The 20,266-nt window shown below is 38.3% G+C and overlaps 1 protein-coding gene across 1 annotated transcript in view; it reads left to right on the forward strand.

The window, feature by feature from the left end:
• Positions 1 to 9,493, forward strand: part of LOC124545304 (aldo-keto reductase family 1 member B1-like) — a 35,688-nt gene extending 26,195 nt beyond the window's left edge. The window contains exons 3-7 of the mRNA XM_047124201.1: positions 2,517 to 2,633; positions 3,574 to 3,765; positions 4,855 to 5,058; positions 6,119 to 6,267; positions 9,211 to 9,493. Coding sequence (XP_046980157.1) covers positions 2,517 to 2,633; positions 3,574 to 3,765; positions 4,855 to 5,058; positions 6,119 to 6,267; positions 9,211 to 9,253 — 705 coding nt within the window. The 3' untranslated portion in view covers positions 9,254 to 9,493. The remainder of the gene's footprint in view (positions 1 to 2,516; positions 2,634 to 3,573; positions 3,766 to 4,854; positions 5,059 to 6,118; positions 6,268 to 9,210) is intronic.
• The last annotated feature ends 10,773 nt before the right edge of the window (positions 9,494 to 20,266 follow it).

The following is a 20,266-nucleotide window of genomic DNA, read 5'->3' on the forward strand; positions in this document are numbered from 1 at the left end:
GCACAGCCCGGGACAGATCCACCTGTTAATCGCCAAGAGGTGTCTGCCTCTGCAACCTGCGTCTAACGTTTAGTACTTGCACCTTTTACAATCTTATTCTAGCCTCGCAGACTTTGTAACGGCGCGTTCCGAACCGCCGACATAACGACTTGACGTTTTCGGGTGCTCCGCCGTCCCACCATGCAACAATGGCTGCTTGCTGCCATCGCCAGCTACTGTCAATTCTGCTTATAGCGATCAATCGAAATTGAAATGTCTCTTGATTCCAAGCTCGGATAATTATGTGGTTTGCATAACTCTCCCTTAAACAAGAACCCGCACCTCCACAGCTTATGTTTCTAACTGATTACTCGTCTTTCTTAATTTTTGTAAGTCCAAACTGTAAGAACTTCGAAATGAACGAGGTCAGTCAGAGGACATATCACTGCCACATCTCAGAACGTATCACCTTGTGAGTCAAATCTGGTACATAATATAATTGTTTCATTTCCTCTGCATTACGTATTCCCACCTCTCGTCATATGAGAGTACAGGGTGATTATAATTACAGTTAAACTTTCAAATCGCTATAGAAATAACACCACTGGCCAGAATGACGTCAAATTGCAACAGAACATTATCGGAGAAGAGCGAAAACGTATGGTAGGAGAAGAAAAATAGTGTGAAAATAACAGAAAGAAACAGAAAATAACAGTAAGAAAACAGAGGATAACAATGAGACTAAATAAAGAAAAAAGTAAGTACATTTCTACATCTACATCTACATGTATACTCCGCAAGCCACCCAACGGTGTGTGGCGGAGGGCACTTTACGTGGTTGGTAAGGGAAGAGAGAGAATGCACTGAGGAAAACTTGAGGCGTGGCACATAAAATAAGTGATTCAAACAGGAAAAAATCCTAATAGTGATAAATAGGACGCCCTTTACAGTGCTTGCACAGTATGCACATAGAAGAAGAAGAAGTAGGAAATAAGAATATGATCCAGTTCTCGTTATGAAAATTTTTTTTATTCTCGAATCAGAAGCATACAAATTTACAGTTGCCATACACAACAATAAATATATACACACAAATTGTATTTATATTACATGTGCCCAGTACTTTGCAACCTCCAAGGAGCTTGGAGTGGCTTGCAGGAGATCAATCTTCGTGCAGGATGTAGGGCACAAAAGGCACTGGAGCATGTGGCTTGTGGTTTGTTCTTGTCCACAATCACTGGACGTATCTTCTGTTATGAAGCCCCATCTCTTTAGGTTGTCTCTGGATAGTCCAACTCCTGATCGTAATCTGTTTAAAGATTTCCGCACCAGCCAGCTCTCGTTGTGTCCAGGTGGTAATTCTTCAACTTCTGGCGTCTGAAAGTGAGGCGTCGACTTCTTCCATAACTCCAGCCTTGCCTTCTCTGGCGAAATGGTGAGCTTCTCAAATGTTCTCAGGAAGCTCTTTCGCGATCTCAGCCGTTGCTGTGGTGGATTATGTCCATGCAGTGGATGGGCACTGTCCTGTTCCACTTTCAGTCTCTCCTTGTTGGCAGCCACTGTTCTGCGTATCCATGGTGGCGCTATTCCAGCCAGGCAGCAGAGCTTATCAGTTGGGGTAGGTCTTAAGCAACCTGTGATCAACCTGCAGGTTTCGTTGAGAGCAATGTCTACGTGTCTGGCATGAGATGACCTGTACCAGACTGGAGAAGCATATTCAGCAGTAGAAAAACACAGTGCCATTGCAGAACTGCGAATAGTTTGTGGATGTGATCCCCACTGTGTCCCCGCTAGTTTGCGAATTAGGTTGTTTCGAGTGGAGATTTTCATTTTGGTGTTCTTGCAGTGGGTTTTGAATGTCAGAGTGACTCCCAAGTATTTTTGATTAACAGCTGTGCTTCTCAAGACTATAAATAGACAGGTCACTTTTGGAGTTTCTATATTGTCACCAGGTCCCATAGCAAATTCTATGATATCGTCTATGTCATGAATGTAGTCATATATTAAAAATATGATCTACATGAGTACAGTATGTGAAATAACACCAAAAAAGTTTTGTATCAGGAACTGAAATCTGTAAATCAAACTTGATACACAAATATTAAAGGAAACACACTGTATGATTTTTTGACTCTTGGTCACATGCTAAGCTTTTATGCACATTTGCCTAGTTAAAGATGAAAATAAAGGTAGGTAATCAGATAATGTATACCATTATGCACCTTAATTTCACACATCTCATTAATCACAAAACCGTTATGTGTATGAATAAACAAAAGTGAAAGTTTCCTTGACACAGTTCCTTAACAGTTATTCTCATCAGCTTTTCATATCTGCTCCTAAAGAGTTTCTTTCTTGATGTATTAGTGTGAGAAATATATTTTGTGTAGTCTGTCAATTACACTGCAAGAACTTTCAAATTAGACATTTTGCAAATATATTTTTAGACTTTTTTATGTTTTATTTAATTAAATTGTTTAAGTGATCGGCAGTTTGGTAAGAAATTCAATAAAAAAACAGAAACCTGCTTGTTTCAGTTGTGGAATACACGTCACAGGCCAGAGGTGGTTGTACCAACACTTAAAAAAAGTTTAGCAGATCTTAAATTGGATTATCTGGACTTGTATTTAATGCATTGGCCTTTTGCATATAAGGTGAGCTGCACAAGAAATATTCAATGATAAAATCACTGCCACAAAATAGCTATCTGGAAAAAAATGTAAAAAGCAATGAGATGCAAATTAATTCGTAAGTGTAAAAATGTATATATAAATGTAGAGGAGAAAATGTAAATTATTTCATAAAGACATAACTAATGATAATATCTTGTCAGACAGTAGAGGTTTTAATCAGTGAGAAGGTACCTGAGTAACACTGAGCATTGAAATATTGGACTTACATTCTTCTTCAGAGTAACTAAAACTTTGGCCCTCTGAGTTGAGTGTCTTTGTTGTTATTCATATCAATTAATTATTCCAGTTTATCTAGAATGTTATCATCCCTCTCCTCTCCCTGTTGTCACTACCCACATGTATTATCCTTGTAGTGTTACATCATTCTTACTGCAAGCACATTACAAGTAGAATTTGCATGTTATGTAGGTAAAGTAATTTACTCAGTGTGTGTCACTTTTTTTTAACAAAAATTATGATGTGTACAAAATGATACCTTGTTATTTGCTATATTTTGTCTTCAAACACTGCTTTCTTGGAATAGTACACGTTATGACTGTACTAATACACCTGTGGCATCTGAGTGTTCATTATGTTGGGCGCTTGATGTCTATTCCTTTCTGCCTCCATCAGTACTCTTTCTTATTTTCTCTTTTAATCCTAGTCCTACAATATAGTTCCTGCCTCCAGTGTTCTGTTCTGTACAGGTGCAGACCTTTTAATACTATAATTATATTCTTCATAATTTTTTCCTTTTTACCACGACTTGAAAAACTCGTGTGTTTCCAACTTAGCCTCAAAGTGTTTATTATGTAATACTGCTTCATTTATTAAAATATCGATTTGAAAATGTGTGGTTTGTGTTATTACTTTACATTATGAGCTGACAATAGCGTATGAAATGATCTAATTGTTACAATAGGAAGGAGACAACAATCACCCAACAGAAAATGGAGCTGCAGCTACAGTAGACATCGACTATGTGGACACATGGAAACAAATGGAAGAGTGTGTTCGTTTAGGTCTAGCAAAGAACATTGGAGTGTCCAATTTCAATAGCAAACAGCTCACCAGAGTACTTGAAAAAGCTTCAATCAAACCAGTTACCAATCAGGTAATGTTATAGTGTAACATGCCAATTTTTATCACATAAAAAACGAAGAGTAGTTCTTAATGAACTGCTTATATTCCTTTACCATTTACAACCATGATTAACCAGTCATGCAGTTCCTGATTCTTTATCAACCTAAAACTGCTCTTAATATGAACAATATGGGCATATTGTTGAAATAAGCGACTGAACAACATTTTTATCTGGATGGGTATGGTATATCATGAGCCAGGTACAGAACAGTAATACTTCAGTTTGTAAATTAAAACTGATAGGAAAAAATATATTTACATGTAACCTAATGTAGCAATAATAGTGATCGTACAGAGCCAGCCAAGCTTTTAATTTCAATGTATTCTGTGATCAAATAACTGATTCCCTCTTGTAAGTTACTTGAATGAGTAGCTTTTTTGTTAAATGTGGTGTGACATTATTTCTTTTGTGCACTTTGAAAGCTGCAATATTGATCTATGGTACCTCAGAAATGAATACAAAAATCCAGAAGGTTTTTCATTGGGATGGATCATCATATGCAATCATGTGATCCTGTGAAAAGTGAAGGTATTTGCGAATTTTAAATTTCAACTTTAATATGTGTAGTATTCGCTTATGTGTAAGATAGTTACACATTATATAACTTCACATCTGTGTCTGGTGATGTGCTAGCAAGGTACATCTCAAACATCAAGAATTCATTGTGCACAAAAACAATAAATGTGTAATGTTTTGTCCGCAGCTCGTGGTCGTGCGGTAGCGTTCTCGCTTCCCACGCCCGGGTTCTATTCCCGGCGGGGTCAAGGATTTTCTCTGCCTCATGATGACTGGGTGTTGTGTGATGTCCTTAGGTTAGTTAGGTTTAAGTAGTTCTAAGTTCTAGGGGACTGATGACCATAGATGTTAAGTCCCATAGCGCTCAGAGCCATTTGGACTATTTTTTTGTGTAATGTTTTGAAATACAGCTATCTGATACTATCCACTAAATATAAAGTAACAAAGTATATATGTATTATACCAATATCTACTCATTTCCTGGTGGTCAATTTTAGTGACCTGTAATGGTATACATATAATGTGAATTGTCTGTTAATACAGGTTGAATGTCACCCTTACCTCAACCAACAGAAATTGATCGATTTTTGCAAGCAGAGAGACATACTTATTACTGCATACAGCCCACTTGCAAATCCCTCTATGAAGATGCCAGATGGTGGAGTGCCACTCTTAGAACATCCAAAAATCAAAGAACTTGCTGCTAAATACAAGAAAACAGTGGCTCAAGTTGTTCTTAGATATGTGGTAAGGAATAACAGCTTCAGTATCGAGTTCATTTAATAGTAAAAATCAGGATTAGCATTATTAGGTTTGTTCTTATACAGTGAAATAAAAATGTGTAAATTTCTCATACTCTGTAAGCTGTATTGTTCTGTGTTTCACACAGCCCTTAATTAGCTTTCCAACTAAAAACATTTGAATTCTAATTCGAACATATTGTCAAGTTATATATCTGGTTTCTTGTCATCTGTGTGTGATTTAAACTACCCTCTTTTACATACATGCTCATGTGAAAGAAATGAGTTAGACTGTAGATAGGTAAGAAAGGTACACCTAATAGGTACTTAGATTGTGAGACAGAAAATGACGCAACAGTAAGAAGCTTACGATTTCCAAGCTTGTTAAATGCTTTATTTTGTGTTCATGACAGTAAGATAGTGAAAATAGAAATCAGTCAAAATTTGCTTCTAGACAGATAAACACAATGTATGTTAAAACTGTATACACATTATTGAAGAATTTATTTACCAGTAACTTATATAGATTGTTCAGCAGACAGGAATGCACTTAACCTTGCGGCAGTAACATTTTTGAAATTCTTAATTGATGTTAACAATATGCACTCGTTGTTACAACAGAAAAAAACAAAGAATGTTGTTTATAATGTGGAGAATACATTTGAAAAGGTAATCTAGATGGAGAAAGCAGGTGATACAAAACAAACATGGAACAACTTCAAATTGCCTTCTCCTGGAGCAGAGCTTCTGGGTAATGAAACCGAAAACGATTAAACGTTTATTGTATAAATTTACACTGTGAATGATTCTGAAAATGCTATTGTAGGAAAACTAATTGCTAGTTTCTCTGGTAGTCCTGCATTTGAGAGGAGATGAGATGCAACTGCGAATTCTAGGTATGAGACAGGAATTGGGAGGAGAGAAGAATATGCAAATGTGTGTGTGTGTGTGTGTGTGTGTGTGTGTGTGTGTGAGAGAGAGAGAGAGAGAGAGAGAGAGAGAGATTGGGTGGGGGGAGGAGAATTTATTATATGAATCAGGAAAAAATTAATATTTGTTTGTTGCAGTTTCAACTGGGTACAGTGCCAATACCAAAATCTTACAACAAAAGTCGAATTGAGGAAAACATCCAGATCTTTGATTTTAACCTCAGTGATGATGACATGGCCTACATCAAGACATTCAACAGGAACTACAGAATCTTCCCTTTTGCTGAGTAAGTTTCAATCACTAACATTAATTTTAAATACCAGTGTTTCTGTTGACGATTTTGGTAGTAGATGCTGTAATATCCCTTGTTCTTGTTGTGGTCTACTGCTGTGTACTATTATCTGAAGCTTTAGCCAAGCCCTGGTCTCTCTCTGTCTCTCAACTTTCCTACAGCAACACTTTCCTCCATTGCTAAACTGATGACTACATTACATTTCCCTTGTCTTACGTCTGTTGATAGTAATCTGATAACCTTTTTTCGAGAAGGGTTGAAAGAATCCAGGCCGGAAGAGGAAGCGTTATAGTCTGGGGAATGTTTTCATGGCATTCCCTGAGTGATGTCGTCATTCTGGAAGGCGCAGTGGATCAACACAAGTATACATCTATCGTTGGGGACCATGTCCACCCCTGCATGCAGTTTGTTTTTTTCTCGGCGCGATGGCATCTACCAGCAGGGCTATGCAACGTGTCACCCAGGTCACAGTGCATGTGCGGGGTTTGAAGAGCATCACGATGAACTTACCGTAATCCCGTAGCCATCAGACTCCTCGGATTTAAACCCATTCAAGAAACTGTGGGATCACCTTGATTGGGCTGTTCGTGTCAAGGCTCCTCAACCGAGAAACACGGCCCAACTGGCCATGGTACTGGAGTCTGTATGCCTCCACATACCTGTCGGTACCTTACAGAACCTCACTGACACTTTTCTTGCATATCTCGGAGCGGTCCGCGCTGCAAAAGTTGTTAATTCAGGTGTTTGACAAGAGGTCACATTAATGTGACTGCACAGCGTATGTTTTGAAAAAAAAATAGTGAAGAGGTGGGAAAGTACGACTTGGATTTCATCATAATGTAGCAGAGATTCCGAAATCAGGTAATGGGTTGTAAGGCGTACCCAGAAGCAGATGCAGACAGATTATTATTTAGTAATGATGAATAATAGACTGAAGGTTAAGAGAATCATCAGGAAGAATCAGTGTGGAAAGAAGTGAGATACTGAATTACTGGAGAAATGGATTCTCATTGTAAGTGAGGAAGAATTACAGGACGTAGTGAATGAACTGAATTAAACACAGAATTCGGTTTGAAAATAAATCAAGAAAGATGAAAGTAATGAGGAGCATTAGAAATGAGTTAGCCGGAAATTGATCAAAACTGAGGACCGCAAATTAGATTAACTGAAGGAGTTCTGCTACCATGGAAGCAAAATAATACATGACGGACTAAGCAAGAAGGACGTAAAAATCTGACTAGTACAGTCCAAGAGGGCGTCCCTGGACGAAAGCAGTCTTAATTTGGGGTAGAAATTTATGACAGTGTTCATCTGGAGCACAGTGTTGTATGGTAGTGAACTATGGACTGTGAGAAAACTGGAAAAGAAGAGAATAGAAGCATTTGAGATGAGGTGCTACAGAAGAATGTTGAAAATTATGTGGACTGACAAAACGTGAGGTTTTCCACAGAACTGGAGAGGGAAGGAATATGTGGGCACTGGTTAGAAGAAAGGGCAGGATGATAGGACACACCTTAAGGTATCAGAGCGTAACTCTCACATGGTTCTTGAGGGAAGTGTAGAGGGGAATAATTGTAAGGGATGACAAAGGTTGAAATATATACAACTATCTATTGAGGATGTTGAGTGTAAGTGCTACTTTGAGTTGAAGAAGCTGACACACGGGAGACAGTCAAGACAGGTCACACCAAAAATGACTGATAATTTCGCCCGAAACCCCCCCCCCCCCCCCAAAAAAAAGAAAACAAAGATAATCTTATTTTCATCACAATCATGTTCTTCTTATGAACATACTTTTCTAATCCCCACTGCATCTAACTTTAACCTATCAATTTCTCTTTTTAAATTTTGTAACTTATCTACCAACTAAAGGATTTAACATTCCTTGCTCCGACTCATAGAACACTAAATTTTTTTCTCTGATGGCAACATGCAGCTGTAAAGCTCCCTCTCGAAGATGTGAATGGAGGGAGTATTTTACATCCAGAATGCAGTACTTTCTCCAATAGGATGCCATCAGTGTTGAAGAGCAAATAGAACTACGCGTCATCTGGAGATTTAGTGGCTGCAGTTTCCTCTACTTCCAGCTGCTCAGTCCACCAAGAAAGTACTTCCATTGTTGAATTACAATCACTGTTACAAGACAGATCGAAATGACTAAATTCTGCATTCTCCATAAAAAAATACCTTGATTGCATGCAGTAGCTTTTACTGTGAACTTTTCTTTGGTACAAACAACAATAATTATAGCTGTAACAATCACCAATCGGTACCAAAAAGTAAACACACGGATTTATGACATTTTTCATGTTTACCTCGTCCTGAACATCCAAAAACTGGAGGACAAAGCCATTCTTTCATCTTATTTTCACATCGTTCTCTGTAACTGTAGCTTCCTGAGTTGCTATCGGTCCATTCCGTTGCATATAAATCACTTTTATACAGATATAGTTCTGCTCTCGCGCTATATATACCTACTACTTCATACCTACTACTGTTACTTCGGTTATAACAGTATTAGTCCAACGTGGTAAGGTAATTACAGCTACCAAGTATTAAGTTCTATGTTTCTTAAGGCTTCAAATTTGCTACCAAATTTTTACAAATTATACAAACTGTTATGTGATTACTTGTCTGATTTAGTTGGTCTAAGGAGGGGCATTTATACGCTGAAAGTACATGTAAGTAACGAGTATTACAATCATGTTCAAATATCTGGTAATTAGGTATTTGTTAATGTGTATATCAATTCTGATGTCAGTTGCTGGTTTAACTTTATAAGCAAAAAGTTTTATTAGCAAGCTGGCCGTTTATAATATAATTTATAATACTTTATAGTGTAGAGCAGCACTTGGTGGTACTTGTATCAGGATCACTATGTGCTTTGAAGAAAGTTAAATGATCGACGTTTCCATAATATTTTTCTTTTTTGTTCAGGGCTGGCCATGACAAACATTACCCATTCCACGCCGAATTCTGAGGTGAAGTGCAAGAAGTATGTGGACTACACATGAATGAGCCTCAAAGCATTTGTGCTGCTATTAGCAGATGTGATAATATTATATCAGGACTGTAGCAAAACATTTGGATTCAGCTATCAAAACGCACAATTACCTTGTTTTTCATGGAAAACGTGATGAAATACGCATAAAGAACACTCAGATTTAATGTTTACCACATTTGTTCACCTGTTACATAAAAGAAAGAAGTTTAAAGATCACAGTTTTTTTATCACTCCTCTCAGTGCTACCCATATTGTCTTAACTTGCTTTTAAAGTGGAAAATTGACTGCTTAGCTGATAAACATGATAACATTGCAGCTGCCAAGTATCCATTACAGAGATGTAAGGTGGGTGTGTCAGAACTCAGTTTCCATGACAGTTCTTTACGTGAAAAGACGTCGTTTTGGTGTGTACATTTTCCCCGTTTATTTCCATGTGATTTTCTCTGTCAGTTTCTTTTCCACTTAACTCCATTTTAATGTTACATTTTCTCCATATTATAGATGGCCCTTCTTGATTTCTTTCCTTAATACTTGTGTTTCAAATCAAGTTCTCACTTTTACTTTTTAAAACACTTTATTTAAAATATACACATGTTGACTTTATTAAAATAGGCGCACGAAGACTGACTAATGCGCCTCAACACACACACATATATATACACAAACATCTGTCACCACGATCGATATTTCTCGAACATACTCGATATCCGATATAAATGTATTACAATTCCAACACGCCTCCTTACATTTATATCGCGATGTTTAACATATTCCTAATTTTAATGAATTTTTCTTTACATAACGACTTTGTGAATATATCTGCAACATTTTCATTCGAATCTACTTTAACAATATCAATGAGTCCCTGTAAATAATACTCATGCACAAAATGGTAATGTACTTCTATATATTTTGAATTCTTTGTGAAATTACCAAACTTCGCTATATTTAATGCTCCTGAATTATCTTCATATATGACAATAGGTTTTTCAAATTTAACATTAAAAATGTCTAAAATATCATGTACAAGTTTCACCTCGCTAACAGCTTCAGACAATGCTACATATTCTGCAAAAGTTGAAGCCTTTGTGACACTCGCTTGTTTTCTTGACTTCCAAAATACAACATTACTAAATAATCTAATTACATAACCAGAAGTTGACTTTCTATCCACACTATCACCTGCCCAATCTGAATCCACAAAACAATCTAATATCTCAGCACCTTCATTCCTACAATAGTTTAATTTCAAATCTTTAGTTAAATATAAATATTTCAAAATTCTCAAAGCATATTTAAAATGAGTACTACTGTAACAACTTTGGAATCTGCTCAAGTAATTCACACTATAGCTAATATCTGGTCTAGTACCCGAACTTATGTACAAGAGTGCACCTATCAAGTTTCTATATCTAACGTCATTACAATCTTCATACGCTGGTTCTAACTTTAAATTTACTTCCATTGGAGTTTTGTACAAGATCGAATCTTCAATTTTATATTTCGCAGCTAACGAATCAATGTATTTTTCTTGACTCAAACTCATAACTCTTGTTTCATAATCATAATTAATATCGATGCCAAGATATCTTTTTACCTCACCTAAATCTTTCATATTAAATCGCTTTGACAATAAGTTCTTAATCTTAACAATTTTTTCTTTTCTCACACAGCAAATGAGCAAATCGTCGACAAAAATAATCAAATAAATCAAAACATCTCCATCTCTCAATACATAAAGACAATAATCATATTTACTCCTTTTAAAACCTAAACTTCTTAAAAACTCGTCAAGACAATTGTACCAAGCTCGTGAGCTTTCTCGCAAACCATACAATGCTTTATACAATTTACAGATTCTACCCGTACCATCATCATATCCTCTTGGCTGCTTTACATAAACTTCAGATAAAACTTTACAATTTAGAAACGCAGTCTCTACGTCCATTTGTTCTATAACCAAACCTTCTTGACAACGGTATGACAACAAAATCTTTAATGTTTGCATACTGGTTACTGGAGAATAAATATCCTCAACGATTTCTTTTTGTTGAAACCCCCTGACAACTAATCTTGCTTTGTAAACACCCTCTGATTTCTTTGTGAAAACCCACTTTACATCAATGGCTTCTTTATCAACTGGTTTATCTACTAATTCCCATGTTTTGTTTTTGTTCAAACAATCAATTTCCTTATTCATCGCTTTTTCCCAATAATTTGATTCGGCACTGTTAATCGCCTCCTCAAAGCTTTCCGGACTATTTGCACTGCAAAAGTTTACATAAATAAAATTGCTGTAAACATAATCATTTAATATTTTTGGTTTTCTTTCTCTAGATGATCTCCTCAACTCAAGTACTTTCTCTGATTCATGATTATCAGAAAGCTTTTCATTTTTCTCAATTTCCTTCTGTTTTTCTATTAGTTCAGTTTCATTTTCTATACTTTCGTGTTCAGAATCACTAGAATATTCACTTACTGAATCATAATCTTTAAACCCAATACATTTAACACCACTTTCAACAATGTCCACATGTCTAGCAACAACTATCTTATTATTTATTAGCACTCTGTAGCCTACTTCACAATAACCCATTAAAACCCCCAAATCGGCTTTCCTATCCCATTTTGACTTTCTCAGTTGCTCAGGTACTCTTACAAAAACTCTACTCCCATACAACTTCAAATGATTAACATTAGGTTTTTTTCCCAGTAATATCTCATAAGGAGTTTTCTTTTCAATGGTGTTAGCTAAAGTTCTGTTTTTGAGGTATGCTGCTGCACAAACCACTTCAGGCCAAAATCTCTTGTCTACTCGCGCTTCGGCTAGCAGACACCGTGACATGTCCATGATGGATCTGTTATACCTTTCAGCAGTACCATTAAGCTCATGCACATAAGGTGGACAAGCATTCAATACAATTCCTTTTTGTCTCACAAATTCATAGACATTTTCATTTAAATATTCCTTCCCATTGTCACATCTTATCTTTTTAACAGTTTTCCCAGTGAGATTCTCAACTTCATTAATATACTCTACAAAACATTTGTATACTTGATCTTTAGATTTTATGGTGTAAACACGAGCTGCCTTACTGTAATCATCAATGAAAGAAAGAAAATATCTTTCCCCATGCATTCCAGTAGTTGAGTGAGGCCCATTTAGATCTGTGTGAACAATTTCTAAGATTTCTTTTGCTTTGGTTCTATTATTTTTAAAAGGAACATTATGCATTTTGTTTTCGATACAGATTTTACATTTCATAAATTCTGATTCTAGTTCTGAAGGAACCCCATCTAACAATTGATGTTTACATAAAGTATTTAGATAATTGAAATTAACATGTCCCAAAATGCGGTGCCATTTTTCCTTTGCTGTCATATTATTGTCTTTACTCATAACATTAACATTAACTTCTCCTTTATTAATAGTACTACTCATTTTATACAACCGACCCTCTTTCCATGCAATCGCAATCAATCCATTAGCTTTATCAAAAATTTTTGCATTATTCCCTACCGATACAATTTTGTGATTATCTGTAATTTTAGCATAACTGATCAAGTTTTTGTCTATGTCTTTTACAAAGAAAACATTTCGCATATTAATTGCAACCATTTGATCATAGACAGGAAAATTACTAATTACATTACCAACTTTAGTAGCTTGCAAAATTTTTCCATCAGCAATTTTTACATTTATAGGTTGTTTTAAAGTTATACTCTTAGAAAAATATTCCTCATTATTAATAACATGATCAGTACAGCCACTGTCTAATAACCAATTGATTTGAATTTGATTGTTATTACTTGACTCTACTGTTCTATTTTGACCTATCATAGAATTAACCTCTGTTATAAAACTACTCATACCATGATCACTCTGATGGTAACCTTGCTTGCTGTGATGCCGACCGCTGCTAAAACCATGCTGCTCTCCTCGACCACGTTGCCTGCTGCCATAACCTCCACGCTGCATGTTGCCGTAATATCCACGCTGTACATTGCTATAGCCTCCACGCTGCATATTTCCATTACCTCTGTCGCTGCTTTGAAAATGTACTCCACGATGCCATGTGCCTCTGTTACTTGTTCTTCCCTGGGTACAATCACGTTTGAAGTGACCTGCTTTGCTGCATCGATAACATACTTGCTCCTGATTTCTTGAATTCAATTTTCTTTCTGTGTGAAATGCATTTGATTTTACCTCTTCATTTCCAGTTTTTGCATTCAATAATTGAATCTTACTTTTAACGTATTCAACTGTCTGGTCCTCTTCCTTCAAGACGTCCACTAAGTCCCCAATATAGCTCATTGACTCTGGTAACGTTCGCAGCATATAATTTAACTTCTCCTTTTCCGTTACTTTGGCGCCTGCAGATTTCAGCTCATTTACAGTTTTTTCAAATGCACTGAAAAATGTCCCCGTATCACTGTAATCACTTAACCTCAATTTGTCCAACTTGTTTCTGCATAATATTTGAAGGGCTGTAGACTCTTTCGAATATAATTCATCAAATTTCTTCATGATCTCGAAAGCACTTTCTCTGTCACTCACGAATTCTAGTTGCTTATTTGTGATTGCACCATAAATATAGTTGATAGCCTTCAAGTCCTCTTCATCCCACGTTTCGTTGTCTGAACTCACTTTTGCCCTCGTAGTCACTGTATAGCATTTCTTCATTTTTAGGTACATGATTATCCGCTGCTTCCAGTTCCCATAGTCTTCGCCATCAAATACAGGAATAGTTATATCAGCCATGTCGAACTTTCTGAATAACACGCGACGGCCACAATATAATATTTAACTTCTACTTTTCTTTTCAAGAACCACGGACCTCTGCTACCATGTTTCAAATCAAGTTCTCACTTTTACTTTTTAAAACACTTTATTTAAAATATACACATGTTGACTTTATTAAAATAGGCGCACGAAGACTGACTAATGCGCCTCAACACACACACATATATATACACAAACATCTGTCACCACGATCGATATTTCTCGAACATACTCGATATCCGATATAAATGTATTACAATTCCAACAACTTGCTATCCTCCCACAATACTTTGTTATTGTAAAGGAACTATTTCGGATAAACTTCTGAATTATGTTTCACTGCTCACTATTACTATTCGAAAGTTTTCACAGCAGCTCTTAAAATACTCGAAAGTACCCACATTTATTGTTTTGTGTTTGCTGGGAAATAGTATATCAGTTTTTTAAGATATAGTAAAGGTAATCCTACGTACGAGAATCGTTTAAAACGTAATGCACAGCTTGAGGATTGGATGATGTGACAGCTCTGAAAATTACTTTAATTGCTATTAGAGTCTCGATGACGAAGCAAAGACTTTGTTTCATTCATAGGTTATTTTGTTTTTAAGTAATTTTAATTTGAAATGAGGTCTGAAAGTGTGTCTGATGATGTGACTGTTGAAGATCAAAGTTCGTACATTAATCTCAAAACTTTGAATGATCAAATCTAGACGGAAGTACCCGCTATTTTAAGCGAAGTTTGTGCTTCAGATGGTTCAAATGGCTCTAAGCACTATGGGAGTTAACATCTGAAGTCATCAGTCCCCTAGACTTAGAACTACTTAAACCTAACTAACCTAAGGATTCGAACCTGCGGCCGTAGCAGCGCAGTTCTGGACTGAAACGCTTAGAACCGCTCGGTCACCTCGGCCGGCAGTAGTTTACATACATACAAAACTTACACAAGGATATATGGTATGAACCTCATATACATTTAGTGCATAAATTTGTTACTGAGTGCTCAAACGCATTGTGAATAAATTAATAACTGTCAGGCTCCATGTGCTGACAGACTATTCGAATTCGCGAACTCGATTACAGCACACTGTTTCTCACGCAGTGACATAGTTGCGTTACACACCGCCATGTTACACGGTACAATTCGGAGCCCTCTAGCGACACAGGGCTGCAAGTATGTCGATATATGGAATAAAGATGTGGAATGTTAATAACTTTTCTTTTATTTAAAAAGATTTAAGAGTTTTCATATACAAAGTTGAGGGGCAATACTTTCCAGCAGAGCCTTCTGTCTTTCTCGTAGTCATGCATGCTTATATAGCTTCGCATTTCTCCTTTAAGCCTGCCGCTGTGGCCGAGCGGTTCTAGGCGCTTCAGTCCGAAACTACGCGGGTGCCACGGTCGCAGGTTCGAATCCTGCCTCGGGAATGGATGTGTGTGATGTCCTTAGGTTAGTTAGGTTTAAGTAGTTCTAGTTCTAGGGGACTGATGACCTCAGATGTTAAGTCCCATAGTGCTTATAGCCATTTGAACCATTTCTCCTTTAGCCAATGCCGCTTTGCCATTTTGCACTTTTTGTCAACATCATATATTGAAATTCTGTATTCCCTTTAGCCTGCTTCATTTCCTGTATTTATATATTTTTCCTTTTGTCAAGTACATTCATGTATCTCGTGTGCTTTTTACGAATTTCTCCTTAGGTTTGTCTTTTTGTGTAGTTGTTTCTTTGCTACCATCGCTCGTTCAAAGCTCCCTATTCGTCTCTGTTGTATTTATTCCCATTATTTCAGTTAATCTTTGTCTATTGTTCTCTTTGGAATACTCAACAACGTCTGTCTTTCGATTTGATCACGTCATACCTGCTTAAGTTCATATCTTTCTACAAATTCTTTAATTTTAATCTGAAGAAAATAGGCAGTTAGAAATGGTCCAACTCTGCGCAGGCAAACGTGAGGGGTTGCTGGTCCCCCATCGGGCGCATCCCCAAGTGGCGGATAGGGGAATGCTCACCAGATATGGTGGATACCGGGGAAATAAAATACCCAGGGTGGACCAAAACCAATAAAGAACAAAGAGAACAGCTCGGATGCGGAAGAGAATGTTTTTATACACTCATGCTCATAAATTAAGAATAATGCTGATACATGGTAAAACAACGCTCTAGTGGGCGGTTTTCGGGTTTAAATCACCTCGGGGTATGACTATGCATTTGAGATGAGGTCGTCGCACGGTGGCGCTGGCAGCAGTCTACATACGCAGAGGTGTGTTGGTGCATGTCAGAGAACAATGCAGCGAGTAAGTGTGCAGAAGTTTTCAGACGTGCTAATGGTGACTGTGTGTTGAAAATGGCTCAAACAACAAATATTGATGACGTTATGAGGGATAGAATACTAGGGCGACTGGAGGCTGGTCAAACACAGCAGGTCGTAGCACGGGCCCTCTGTGTGCCACAAAGTGTGATCTCAAGATTACGGCAACGATTCCAGCAGACAGGAAACGTGTCCAGGCGCTACAGTACGGGACGTCCACAGTGTACAACACCACAAGACGACCAATATCTCACCATCAGTGCCCACAGATGGCCACGGAGTACTGCAGGTAGCCCTGCTCGAGACATTACCGCAGCCACTGGAACAGTTGTCTCCAGACACACAGTCTAAAGACGACTGAACAGACATGGTTTACTCACCCGGAGACCTGCAAAGTACATTCCACTGACCCCTGGTCACAGGAGAGCCCTTAAAGTCTGGTGTCAAGAATACAGTACATGGTCATTGGAACAGTGGTCCCAGGTTATGTTCACGGACGAGTGATTTTCGCCGGGTTTTCATCTAGCGTGAGCCAGGAAGCAGATACCAACGCCTTTACGTCTTTGAAAGGGACCTGTATCGAGGTCTTGGTTTGATTGTGTGGGGTGGGATTATGATTGGTGCACGTACACCTCTACATGTCTTTGACAGAGGAACTATAACAGGTCAGATGTATCGGGACGTCATTTTGCACCAGTATGTCTGCCTTTTCATGGATGCAGTGGGTCCCACCTTCCTCCTGATGGATGATAACGCACGGCCCCACCGAGTTGCCATCGTGGAGGGGTACCTTGAAACAGAAGATATCAGGCGAATGGAGTGGCCTGCCTGTTCTCCAGACCTAAACCCCGTCGCGCACGTCTGGGATGCTCTCGTTCGACGCATCGCTGCACGTCTTCAGACCCCTAGGACACTTCAGGAGCTCCGAGAGGCACTGGTCCAAGAATGGGAGATTATACCCGCGCAGCTGATCGACCTCCTGATCCACAGTATGCCAATCCGTTGTGCGGCCTGTGTACGTATGCATGATAATCATATCTCATATTGATGTCTCGGTATATGCGCAGGAAACAGTGGCGTTTTGTGGCTCATCGTGGCTCGTGAACATTCGACTAGCTTCGCCGTTTTCGAAATACTAATTCACAGGCTCTGCGTAATAATAATTTGCCCTTTGTCAAAGTTTCTAATCTCAATGGATTTCCCCATTTGCAGTCCATATCTTCGCTAGGGTGATCCTCCGTTCCTGTCTGCTCCGCTACCATATCTTTTTAAATTTTTTTTATTTTTATTTTTTTTATCGCGTGACGTTCCACAAAACCACCAGACGGCACCCAGCGTCGCGATGGGCAGTAGTCATAATGTTTTGGCTAATCAGTGTATAGTGGCTACACCTTTCAAGTTGTTTGCAATCCCAACATTGTAAGACCATGTTTGTTAGTGTTGGAAGTCCAGATCAGCTGGCCTGTTGCCCTTGCATTTACTGGAAAAGCTGCTGCCTCTCTTCAGAAGCCACATGTTGGTCTGGACTCTGTATAATTACCACTATGGTGTGGTTCCATCCACTGTACTGTTATCTATATCGTTGAGACTGAGAAGCCAAAGCGTGGGGACAAGAACATGTAGGTACTGAAAAACAAAAACGTTATGCTAATTATTTTTGAAATAACCTTCATAAAAAATTATTTATTTCGTGCATAAATTTGTAAAGTTTTTGGTTTGCTTGCTGGTATTCCGGTTGCTACGGGTTTATTTATCGATTTCCATTGTTTACTCGTAGTCCACTGTTTCTGTTTGAGTTTACATATTGTCGTTTTGTCATTTGGAGACAGCGAGTTGCGCTGTGAACACTAGAAAATGAAGGTCAAATGGTTCAAATGGTTCTGAGCACTATGGGACTTAACATCTGAGGTTATCAGTCCTCTAGACATAGAACTACTTAAACCTAACTAACCTAAGGACATCATACGCATCCATGCTCGAGGTAGGATTCGAACCTGCGACAGTAGCAGCAGCGCGGTTCCGGACTCAAGAGCCTAAAACCTCTCGGCCACTCCGGCCGGCAAAGATGGCCCTTGATCATTCGGCTAACCCCGCGCGGCGTCCAGGAAGACTTTCAGCGTTTCATGACGGTTGTTTAAGGGCATTAATCCACAAGGATTCGCACCAGTGTACTCCACAACTGACAGAACTGATGAACTGTGATCATTCCACCATCGTGTGACATTTGTCTGCAATGGGAAAGGTTGAAAAATAGCGTATATGGGTACCGTATGCTCCAAGCCAAAATCATAAAAATCAGCAGGTGGCCGTATGTGGATCTCTGCTTGCTCGTCATCAATTGGCTCGTGAGCAACACCAACCATTCCTATCCTGTATCGTTACTGCTGAAGAGAAATGGCATCTTTATGCCAACGTAAGGAAAAGAAAGGAAAGGTCGAGACCAAACAAAGCAGCAAGTTCCCATAGAGTGACCAGCGCGAGTCCACAAAAGATAACGTTATGCATCTGGTGGAACAGAGACAATGTGCAGTACTACAGATTGCTTCCTCAGGGTCTAAACATCACTACTGTCATTTATGGTCAAGAACTGAGACGTCTTCCAGTCGCAATCCAAGAACAACGACCAGGAGGACTGCATGAAGTGATGCTACTTCACAACGCCCACCCGCATTCTGCTAGACTGAAAAAAAAAGTAAAAAATACTGTACAGGAGTTGGGATGCGACGTCATTGTGCACCCGCCTTATTCTCATGATCTTACGCCCTCAGATATTCACCTTTACCACTTTCTATCGAACAGCCTTCAAGGAACTCACTTTCAGGATGAAAATGCGACCCGAACATGGGTTGTCGAGTTCTTCGTCTGGAAATCACGTGATTTCCACGGTCCATAATGAAATAGTTACACCAGCGTTGACAGGCTGTTGTAAATAGTGAAGGAGAATATATTATTGATGACTAAAGTCTCTGTGTTGTATATCTGTTGTATTTATAAAACTTATGGATAATGCTACGATCTTGTGCACCAACCTTATAATTAGTGAAGTAAATCCTTCGAAAAATTATTGCAATTTGGTTTCATGAATAGTACACAACATTTGTATTTTACGAAATTAATTCTGTCGAATTAAAAATTTCTTCTACACTTTCATTAGTCACATATGCTGATAGCTTTATCAATGTCAATGTGAAATAAAATTACTCATAGGAGAATAATAACAAAATAAATGGTGGTTAACAAGGAAGGCTTGCATTAACATTTGAAACTTCTTTCCTGTGCTCATTGTTGTATATTGTTATTTCAACTAGGAAATTTAAAACTTATGATTTTGTTTTACAATATTGTTTCTGTAACTAAAAATATACAAGTAATAGTCTGTGCTTATCTGTGTATACAGAAAGTGAGAAAGATTCTGATTTGTGGAGTCATCAGCTTAATGATTACCCGTCTCGGCTGCCTGGTACATGAAATTGAACAGTGAGTAGGCAGCTTTCAGCACCTGTGGAAAAAGGCAATACAAAATTATCTTACAGTAAGTGTCACCCACGGCTGTGCTGAAATACCAGTAAAATGAAATGAAATATGCTTGTGGCTTTATTGGCTGGGAGGCACCGGTCGGAACGTTCGTGCGCTTGGTGCAAGCTTTTTTAGTTGACGCCACTACGGCAAGTTATACGTTGGTCATGATAAAATAATGATGAAGACAAAACACACACTCAGTCACGAGGGGAAAAAATTCCAGTCTGGTTTGAATCGTACACGGGAACATCCTGTACAGGTAGCTACGTTAACCGCATGACCACAAGCTATTGATATAAATCGGTATGCATCTCAGAAGCTACACTGAAGAGCTAAAGAAACTGGTACACCTGTCTAGACCCCCGTGAGCACGCAGATGTG

The sequence above is a fragment of the Schistocerca americana genome, chromosome 8, assembly GCF_021461395.2.
Source record: "Schistocerca americana isolate TAMUIC-IGC-003095 chromosome 8, iqSchAmer2.1, whole genome shotgun sequence".
NCBI classification, from domain to species: domain Eukaryota; kingdom Metazoa; phylum Arthropoda; class Insecta; order Orthoptera; family Acrididae; genus Schistocerca; species Schistocerca americana.